This window comes from Antechinus flavipes, chromosome 1 (genome assembly GCF_016432865.1).
Source record: "Antechinus flavipes isolate AdamAnt ecotype Samford, QLD, Australia chromosome 1, AdamAnt_v2, whole genome shotgun sequence".
Lineage (NCBI taxonomy): Eukaryota > Metazoa > Chordata > Mammalia > Dasyuromorphia > Dasyuridae > Antechinus > Antechinus flavipes.
In genome coordinates this window covers 615,547,829-615,558,761 of record NC_067398.1, presented here as the reverse complement: position 1 = coordinate 615,558,761, position 10,933 = coordinate 615,547,829, and the positions used below count along the sequence as shown (strand labels likewise).

At 35.9% G+C, this 10,933-nt stretch overlaps 1 protein-coding gene across 5 annotated transcripts in view; it reads left to right on the top strand.

Annotated features, from left to right (window-relative positions):
• C1H8orf76 (chromosome 1 C8orf76 homolog) overlaps nucleotides 1–10,933 on the top strand; it is a 46,689-nt gene that overhangs the window by 4,622 nt on the left and 31,134 nt on the right. For 4 of the 5 annotated variants that reach the window (XR_007949441.1, XR_007949440.1, XM_051971045.1 and 1 more), the window contains exons 2-3: nucleotides 6,403–6,498; nucleotides 7,703–7,846. Coding sequence is in view for 3 of the 5 variants with exons in the window: in XM_051971045.1 (XP_051827005.1) it covers nucleotides 6,403–6,498; nucleotides 7,703–7,846 (240 nt within the window). In the remaining 2 variants the exon portion in view is untranslated. The remainder of the gene's footprint in view (nucleotides 1–6,402; nucleotides 6,499–7,702; nucleotides 7,847–10,933) is intronic. The other variant, XM_051971044.1, reaches the window with a different exon arrangement.

Here is a 10,933-nt window from a genome sequence, read left to right as displayed (position 1 = left end):
CTTCTGCCTTATCCCGGGACATCCCCTGGCAGTCCGTATGGACCTTAGGGAGTGACAGCGGTGTACCGGGCGGAGGGGTGGGGGTGGGGGGGTGAGGGTGTGGATGGGAACAGGGGTCTTGGGAAGACGGAGATGTCGTATGTATGCGCACTATGAAAGTCAAGCGATTTAAAGCTGTTCAGAAGACTCCGTGGAAGGATGCGAGGGCTTCCTACAAGTGGAGGTGGGGAGGAATCGAAGACGTGTGGAGACAACTTGTAACAAAGGCGTGGAGGCGGGAGATGGAACGTCCCATGTGAAGAAGAGTGATCGGGACAGTTTGGCTGGATGGGAAAATTGTGTGAAAGTCATTTAGCTAGGAAAACTGATCAAGAACCAGATTCCGAAAGACTTAAAAAATAAAGCTAGGCCATTCTCAGTTCTCGGTGATCTGATATTTTAATGGGGAAAGGCACCCCATGACAGGGATCTGAAAAGAGGTGTGGGAGCAGTGAGAGTCCCTCAAGCTTCTTGAATGAGAAGTGATTTGGTCCCACGCAAGTTTAGGAATATCAATTTTGCTGTGTGGAGGATGGGTTGGAGAGGGTGAAGGTTGAATAGAGAGGCCAACTAGGGGATTGTTGCAGCAAGCCAGGTGAGAAGTGAAGAATGCTTGGACCAGAGAGAAGCATAAGGATGTGAGAGAGCTGAGATGCTGAGCAGGTAAAATCAAATTGACTGGTACCTGAGTGATTATAGTTAGAGAGTCAAGGATGAACCTGGGTTGCAAGCTTGGACAACTAGAATACTTGTGCCCTCGAGGGAAAGAGTCAATAAGCATTTATTAAATGCCTACAGCACTCCATACACTGTAATAAATATACAAAAAGAGGCAAAAGATGGTCCCTGCCCTTAAGGATCTAATCTAAGAATCCCAATCTAATGGCAAAACAACAAGCAAAAAAATTTCAAGCAAATAAACAGGATAAGTGGGAAATAATTAAAAGGGGAATAAGATATAAGAAGATGATCTCAACAAAACTCCCAATTTACCTCACAGATGTAGGATTGTTGAATTTAAAGGCAGAAGAGATCTCAGAGACCATCATAAAAAACTAGTGATTCTCTAAATGTGGTCTTCCCACTCTCAGATTCCAAAGACCTTGCTTAGGGTTTTTCAAGGTCAAAACTATTTTCATAATAATACTAAGACATTTCATTTTCTATTACAACAAATATTGATGGATATAACCCATGTGAATAAACACTTTTTGGAAGGGTTCTTAGTTTTTAAGAATGTAAAGGGATCTTGGGAACTACTGATCTAGACTACCCTTTTATTTTATAGATGAGAAAATCGAGGCCCAGGAGATGGGTTTTGCCAAGGTACCCAGAACTAGGATTCCAACCCATTTTCCAACTTAAAATCCACTGTTCTCTCTCCATAGTGCCAAGTACATTGTAGATATGTATGTTCTCTATATATCTTACAGATCCTTTTATCCCCTTCTATTAACTACTGTCCTTTCTATGTATTTTCCACCTTTACCCCCAACCCTCACTCTGGTGGTAGGTTTTTGTTGTTCCCACTATGTCTGTGTATGACTTAAAAGAATTTAGATAAGTCTTCACCATTCTGTAGACTTCACATTGGAAGGGAAATCAGAGTTCTTCATTCATTCACAACGATTTGTTTTGGAAGTTTGTATTTATTTCTAAAATTAAAAGTTAGATGTTTAAGGATAGTTACTATTTGAGGGAAAACAAACATTATAAAGAAATTAAGACAAACTACACAGTTTCTTTTTTCATTAGAATGTGAAAGTTACAGGAACGTGAGAAAGCCCTTGTTACAAATGATTATTTGTTATTTAGAATTGTTCTGTAGAACTCATGGAGTATCTAGATTTAAAAAGTTCAGGTTTGACTTTCCTATGAGCAATGTAGGAAAAGTGGAAGCATATTTATTATATATAATTTACATTTGTAATTACATTTTCTACTTTTATTCATGATTTCATTTAATTTAACTTTAATTTTTCACATGCATTTTTTAACTCTCTCTTCAATATTGAACTATTAAAAAGAAATAAAACCTTCACAACTTATGCAAAATCCAGCAAGACACAATTCCCACATTAATCATGTCTAAAAATGTGTGTCTCATGATGCATTTTATGTCTGTTACCTCTTTGGCAGGAGGTAGGTAGCAGGCTTCTTCTTTGGAATTGTAGTTTGATCAAAGTTTCAATCTTTCAAAGTTGTTTTTATTCATAATGTCATCATTGTATGATATGAATGTGATATAAATAATCCCCTTTATTGTTATCTATGACTTGAATTAAATGAAATGGAATGAATTCTATTTCATTCATATACCATAATTTCTTTAGTCATTTTCCAGTAAATAAGTATTGCATATTTCTGCCTGTGAAAATCACCGAGGGAATAAATAGTCCTTTACCTGTTAAATTAGAAGAACCAGTATTATTCTGGGAGTATTCTTCAAAGACAGTGGAGTAAGTAAGTAAATTTCAAGCTCTCCAGAATTCCCCCCTCTCTCAAACAGAATAAATTTGCACCTCAGGGCAAACATAGACTAGTGAAAAACTGAGAAAATTTGGGGCAAAGCAGGGGTCCTCCTAGGTCAATCAAGATGATCAGAAGAAAGATAAAGACTAGGGATTAAGAAATCCATATGAAATGCAAACACTTCCTACTAGCTCTGTAGAAACACCAAATGGGGACCCCTATGGCAAGTTGGATTTGGCTGGAACCTCAACAGGAACCACAGAAACTTTCTTCTTCTGGACTTCAGGTCTGAGTCCAGGAAGACTAAGGGAACCTCTGCTGATTAGGGATGATAGGCCCAGCAGTGCTGCTGGAATCTGGGCAGGAACACAGTACACCAGGAGTGCAGAAACAGTGGAATGGGGACATTGTTGGCTTTGGTCATTTGCAGGAGAGGAAATCTTGGTTTGGGGTTCCAGGTCAGGGAGAACTGAAGTGAAACTAGAGTCCCCTTCCCCAAAATACTTTTCATTTAAAAAAAAAAAAAAAAAGAACCAGCAAAGGAGAAACAATCCAACCATAAAAACTTACTATGGGAATAGGGAAGACAAGGATTTGTCTTCAAAGGAAAACACTGAAGTAGAAAGTTTTTTTCCATCCCAAAGAGTAATGTGAAATGGCTCTCTGACAAGAAAGAATTTATAGAATTAAAAATCAAAAGAAAGGGACAGCTAGATGGAACATGAATAGAGCACTGGCCCTGGAATAAGGACCTGAGTTAAAATCCTGTCTCAGATATATAACTCTGTTACCCAGGGCAAGTTATTTAACCCCAAATAGTCTCAACAACAAAAAAAAAGAAAAAAATCAAATGAGAGAGATTGAGGAAAAATTTAAAAATTAATGAATAAAACCAATCCAAGAAAAACAAGATTATGAAAACCAAATTAACCAACTTGAAAAGGAATTACAGAGTCTTAAAAAAAGAAAATAGCTCTTTGAAAATTAGAATTGGGCTAGGAGAAGCCAGTGAAGCTTTGAAAGACCAAGAAATAACAAAATAGAAAGAATGAAAAAATAGAACAGAATGTAAAACATAAGAAAAATTAAAGATCAAGAACAGAAAATATATAAATAATTGGACTACCTGAAAGTTGTGACAAAAAAAAGAACTTTGACACAATAATGCAAGAAGTGATTGAAGAATATTGTCCTGGAATCATAGAAGATGAGGCAAAAGTAGAAATAGAAAAAAAAATCCACTGATCACTACTTCAAAGAGATCCTTTGTGGAAAGCATATAGGAATGTTAAATTATTGCCAAGTTTCATAATGCCCAGATCAAAAAGAAAATTTTGCAAGAAATGAAAAAAAAATAATTTGAATATGCTAGAACTATAATTAGAATTGTATAGCATTTAGCAATCACAAGAAAAAACCACAGGTCCTGAAATCATATCTACCAGCAATTGAAAGAACTAGATCTGTGGCCAAAAATATATCCAGCAAAGTTATCCATAATAATGAAGGGGAAAAAATGGACATTCAGTGAACTTGCAGATTTTCAGAACTTTAAACCAAACCCAAACGTAATAAAAAATTTGATATATGAGAGCCAATATCAAAGATTAATTTTAAGTTACTTAACATGGACAAATTGTTTGTTTTTTATGTGGAAATGTCTTCCTTATGTTTTAAGATTGACATCAGTAATTGGGTACCTTAAAAGAAAGATTGGGGTAAAGCTGATTATGATCTGACTCTAAAAAACAAACCTGTCTAGGAAAAGGTAAAAATAATAATCATGTTGTACAAATGCAGGGGAAGAATAGATACATTGGCATTAGAGTGGGGAGGAAGGCTCATAGTTCTGAAGATGGGAAATGGATTAAGTAGGCAATACTACATACATACTAAGAAGGATATAGCACCTTCCAAAATCTATAAAGATATAAGGGAGGAGAAAACAAAAGGTTGGGGAAGAAGACAATGGAAGGATCCATAGGTGAGGGGAAGTTAAATAATAGCAAGGCAAATTAAGGAGCAGAATTAAAGAAGAGTTAGCAGGGTTAGGAAGTAAGAAATACACACAAACACTACTTCAAGGATCAGGAGGAGAATTTATTAGGGAAAAAAAAAAGCTAGTAATTATCAATTTTAGACATAGTTAAACTTAAGATTCATTCAAGAGAGAAAACTACATTTTATGTCAACCATACTTATATTGTTTTATATGCATGTTTACATATGAGTAAATGAGTATGTACCTATGTGTTTGAGTATATATATGTATGCATAAAGCTCTATGTATAAGTGTATATAGATATATTTACATGTGTGTGGATCTATGGGTGGATGTGAATGTGTGTGTGTGTGTGTGTATTTATGTATTTATAAATATATCTGTGCTTAACTATAACCTTCGGGGAGGTAGGAGGATGAAAAGGAGATAAAGTAAAATATTACACAGCGGAGAACAAAAGAACAACCTACAAGGAAGCAAAGAAAGCATGGACACTTATGAATCTAGTTTCTTCAGTTATATATGCTTTCTTGAAATGGAAATTTATTGTTATATATTTTGAATCCCCACTAGTGTTCTGCTGGGCACATGACAATGTTCTCTGTGTTTTTTGTTTTTTTAATTTTCCTTTTCTGTTTTTTTTTCTTATTTTGTATTTAATACAATAAATTATTTAGGAAAAAATTATGTTTATAGAAGCCTTAAAATAAAAAACAAAAAAATCTTTAAAGTTAGCTTGAAACTTTCTTATATACAGAATTACTTGATTTCCTACAACTAAAAAACCAACTGAGCTGTATCTTTATTGCAAACAAACAAAAAACAAAAACTCAACCACCAAAACAAATTGTACATATGAGTGGGAAAGTCCCAAATGGATTTAATTGAAGCATTAAAAAAAGAACTAGGGCCCAACTTAGGATCTAGGAGAGGTGAAAATGAATCAAGGTTGACTTTGGGAATATCCTGGGGTTTAAGTGAATTTTGTATCAGTAGAAACGATTGAAATAAAAATTGTTCTAATTCTTATCTCTTTCTTTGTGTCAAGCCCCTGTTGTTTAGTCATTCAGTTGTGTCCAACTCTTTATGGGCTGTGGTGTCCACTGGACTTTCTGGGCAAGGACACTAAAGCAGTTTTTCATTTCCTTCTTCAGTGGCTCACCTTGGTACAGGTTAAGTGACTTGCTCAGGTTCACACAGGTGTAAGTGTCTGAGACTGGATTTGAATTCAGATCTTCCTGACTCCAGGCTTCGTTTTTTGTATACAATATTGCTACTTAGCAGCCTTTGTAGGCAGCTGTTTTTTATTTTGTATCAGAGAACCATGTTGTAGTGGATAGAAAGCTAATCTTGGAGTTCAAGTTCAACTTGGATCTGGTTTCAGGTCCCACCTTTGACACACATTGAACATATGACCTTGGACAAACTGCTTGATTTCTCAGTCTCCTTCCAGGGCTTAAAGTAGGGCTCAAAGACTTAGTATCAATATTGATCTGCACTAGTAGAAAGTTTCTCACTGGAAGTTCCCTATGACAGTTTAAATTTCAGTATAAAACAAAACATTGAATTCCTTCTTGTATTGTTTTCTTCTGCCTCCTTCCCTCAAATACTCTGCTTACCCTGCTCCTTCCCTCTTTGTCCACTTTGCTGAAAGTGCTATAAACCTAAAAAGACTTGATACTTGGTGAGCATAGTCTGAGTTGCTTTAGCTTAGTGGCCATTGATATATTTGTATGTTTGCCTTTGACTTCAAATAAAAGCATTGTAGTAAAGTTATTACTTTAGTGTTTTTTTGTAAATCTTATAAAACTAAAAAAATAGTTTTTGGAATAAGTTATTGGTATAATTGATGGTTTCACTCTATAATGTGAAATTTTTATGTTTTCTAGTGGTTTTATGAAGAAACAGAAAGACAGGATGAAGCTGAAATACTTACCATCAAGAAATTTAGAGGAGACTTGGCATACCGGCAACAAGACTTTCAGGTATATATATCCTTGCAGGTGAAAATCACTTTATAGGGAACAACACTTTCAGGAAATGTAACAGGACTTATATGTTTTAAAATGTCTGAGATTGGTTGGGATGTGCAGAAGCAAATTTCACCTTTTTAAAGTGTTTTTGTCTTTTGGTGTCTGTTCTCAGAATCTGGAAATACTTTCTATTTCTAGTTGGTCTTGGTTCCTACCACCAACTCCATATATAATTGATTCTTCTCGTTTCATGACTCTGTCTCCTCCAGCATCTTTATTTCATGCTGACAGAATTTTATTGTATCAATTTCTAAACTGTGCCACACAAAGCAGGCCAAGAGACAAGTTTGTAGAGATCAAGCAGTGGTTTAATTAATCACTTTCAGAGTAAGGAATACAGTTTGCAAACCAGAAGTTCTCTGTGGAAGGAGAACTTACTTGATGCTGTAGAGACAGAGATTTTATACACAAATCATAAATGGGAAGGGAGGAAGAAGGTGGATTACAATGCAGTCATTTTCAGGAACTGATTGGTTTCCTATGACAAGCTCACAAGTGCAAGAAAATATGGTTGTTCTTGAGACCTTTGGAACAGTTCTTAATTGATTGTTTCAAATCCGGAGGTCTTAGTTGGTGAGGCACAAGATCTGAGTTCTGTGACAGAAATGGGTTCTGCAGTTTTCGATTCATTTCACTGACCATACTCATAAGAGTGTTGTCAAGAATTGGTCATTTCAAGTTGCATTGTGAATCTTTCCCAAGTCAGAATCTGCTGGGAAAATGGTAGCTTTGAAAAAAATCTATAAATTATTAATATATTCATTATACATATCAATATGAAAATCATAATTTCCTTCCCACTAAGAAATGCAGGAATGCCTTTAGCACAGATGAATATGTTATATGGTAAAGCACAGTCAAAAGATATAGGAACCACTTCTTCTCCATGCACAAAACAGGGTAGTTTTTTTTTTTTTTCAACTCCTCCAGTAATCATTAGAAAAATAGTCCTGTGTGTTTTAAACTTTGGACTCTGGTATCTTTCAAATTGGGGTGGGGGAAAAGAGAATGTCACATGAAAATGAACCCTTCTGCTTTGCTTCTTACACCCTCACCCCAGCCAAAAACCCCAACAACATACAAACCAATCAACCTTTTGTAAGTTCTTTTCTATTACCTTTTTTTTAAAAAAGTTTTTAAACAAATACTTACATAGAAAGCACTTCAGGAATACTCCAGTTGTTTTGAACTCTTGTCACCTACCAACTTTGCCATGAGAAGAGATGTCCAAGAAGGGCAGGCTCGATGTTTAACTCACCTGGGAAGGCATATGGAAGCATTAGAAATTGCTGAAAAATTGGTGAGTATTTTATGTAGCCATTTTCATTTCCTAAGTTCTGTTCTCCAGAATTGATGAGTTTGTTTTTAAAAAATGCCTCTTACTAATGAAATGTATGGGCTTTTGACGGAAGAACTTTGTTGAAGTTTGAACCCAAAAATCATTTCCGTTTAACTTTTTCTGAATAATGTTGAAAATCCCCACTTTTCTGAAAAAAAAACCTTACCTTTGTTTGTTTTTAAGACATTTTATGAATTATTTCTTTTGCTGCATAATTGACAGTCTAGTAATTGAGTTTTAAAAGATAGAAAATTAATATTTTAGAGGTGTCTTTTTTTCTCCAGCAGTTTATAAGAAAATACTGCAGTAGTTTTTTAGACTAGGTATCATGGTTGTAACAGACAGCTTTAACAGGTCTGAGGTTAGCATGATGTTTGCTTGCATATTTAATTATCCTATTTCTTCACTAAGAGATTTTAACCTTTCCCTGGTAATGGTTTTATGTTTTATTGTGTATAGATTCTTAGCCTCTAGAGGCAGAGGAAATTTTGGTACTTTAGATCAAATTATTTAATTCAAAAACCTGGAAAACATCTGTGTCTTGAACTTTTGAATCTGTATTAATTATGGGCTAATTTTTAAGTTGTAATCTAGTCTCCTCTGTCCACTGAGTAATGGTCCTGTAAATTTTATCAGCCCATAGATAAGCAGATTTTGGTCTTTGGTCTTTTCCTTTTTAGCTACCCATCATCCTTATTCTTCAAGGTTCTTAACCAAATTTCCCTTACTATTCTTCACTTAAAACTTGCCCATTTCAGTTCCCTCATTCCCCCCCCCCTTCTCTTCCCCTATGCTTAGACTGCTCATGACCAGTGCTTGTAGCAGTCCTGGAATTTGAAAAGGGAAACAGGAGCAAGGGACAGGCCAGGATCTTCAAATAAGAAAGGCTTCTAAGTGTTGATCTCACCTGTCATTTTGCAGATTAGGAGGAAAATTCAAAGAGAGGTCTTCTAATTCCAAATATGAGGCTCTTTCCATTGGATTACAGGCCAGTATCAGATTAATCCATGTGGGATGGCAGACACCCTGTAGGTAGAAGACTACCCAGAATATGATACCCATGTCAGGATTATCAGAACCTTGAGGGTCATTTCTCTCTAGTCTCTATACTACGTGACAATTGGTGGATTGGAAGGAGTATAAGACAGGACAGTAGATGGCTATCTTTGGTCCCATTTCTCTTCAGTTCTTACTTCTCCTTCCCAATCATGGCCTTTTCTGGTACTTTCTCTTTTTGCTTTTATCCCAGCATTCTTTCCTGCTCTGGTACATGCTGACTTTTCCTGTTTGCTGTTTCTTGTTCATCTCTTTATGATTTTTTTGCATCAGTTATAAGTCACTCCTTAAATTCTTGGCCTTTTTAACCTTCTATAGGAGCATTTCAGTACCTTGATTGTATTAATAAAGGCCATCAGGTTGTAAAATTTTGACTCTCTTATCTCCTATTTCTTTTCCTTTTCCAAAACTTCCAATTGTTGATTTCTAGATAAAATTTATAATAAACTTAGTTTCTATTATTCAACATATAGATGTTTTTATTCATAGCTTAAGACCAGTGGTCTTTGAAAATTTTCAGTTAGTGAGATGGGATAAGTAGCTACTGTCAGGGAATGTTATACTTTCATTACACACAAAGATATTTTTCCAAGAATGTGTCCAGTCATTTTTAAGATTTCTAAGAGAGCCCATTAAGGATCCATTATCATTCTAGTAGCTATTTAACCTTTCAGAGAGCAATTTATGTGAAATATGTCAGAACAAGTCAGTTTATGCACATTTAAAGCTTATGACATAGTGCATATGGAAGTGGTTGAAAGATAGAAAGCATCAGACATTTGCTGCTTCTTCATTAACCATGGATATAGCCCTGGGCTCTGTCCTGGGCCTTCATCTTTTCTTGTTTATTCTGTGTCTGTTGTTCTCATTGCTCATGGGCTCAACTAATAAAGCTATAAAATAAATCCCAGATCTTTAGCAGGATGTCTTGAAGGCCTAATTTATCCAAAGTATAACTAATTTCCCCCTCAAACCTTTCCCCTTTCCTTACTTCCTTATTACTGTTGAAGACACCACTATCCCTCAGTCATCTAGGCTCACTACCTTATTGTCATTTTGGGTTGTCAAATAGTTATTTCTACCTTCCCAACAGTTTTTTAATAGATCTCCTTTTTTCCACTCATCCATCTCCCATCCTCTTAGAAGCCCTCATCACCTCTTATCTCTCCTATTGCAGTAGCCTCAAGATCCACCAGCACTCCAATCCTGCTTCCACTCACCTGCTAAAGGGCAGGCATGACCTTATCATCTCCAATATCTCCCTTTTACTTGCAGTATCAGTATAAACTCCTCTGACATTTAAAACCATTCAGTCTGGTCCTTTTCTGTCTAGTCCTTAAATTTTGTTTCCCTCTCTGCAAGCTGCAGTCTATACTGTCTAAACTGACCTCTTTGCTATTTCTGACACTCAACATTCCATCTCCCACCTCCATGCCTTTGTATTAGCTATCTGCCATCGCTTAAATGCTCTCCCTCAGTACCTCTGAATCATAGATTTCCTGGCTTCCTTTAATACAAAGTTTAGCAGGAGCCTTTTCTCTTTCCCTGTACTCGTGCCTTCTGAGATTATCTTCTGTCAAATTTGTGTCTATCTCATATATACATAATTATTTATGTCTAGTCTTTCATTCTGACTTCAAGCTCCTTGAGGTTAAGAACCACCTGTTTGTCTTTCTTTGTATCCATATCACTGAGCTCAGCTCCCGGGACATAGTGTTGTGACTCAGTTTGATTGGTGGCAGGGTACTAGGATAACAGTGATTTCCTTTATTTGTACATATACTGTGTGTGAGGATGACATGAATTATAGAATACGGGATGCTCTGGCATAAAGAATTAGTTTAAAATATATAATTTAGATTCTTTTAGTCTTTTTCTTACTTACACAGTTTTCCTGGACCACAGACTTGCTTTTCTAGTGCTGGGACCTTTAAAGCCAGCTCCATTTCTAACATCTAAGATCAGTGTAAAGGTAACTGCAGTTAGATATCT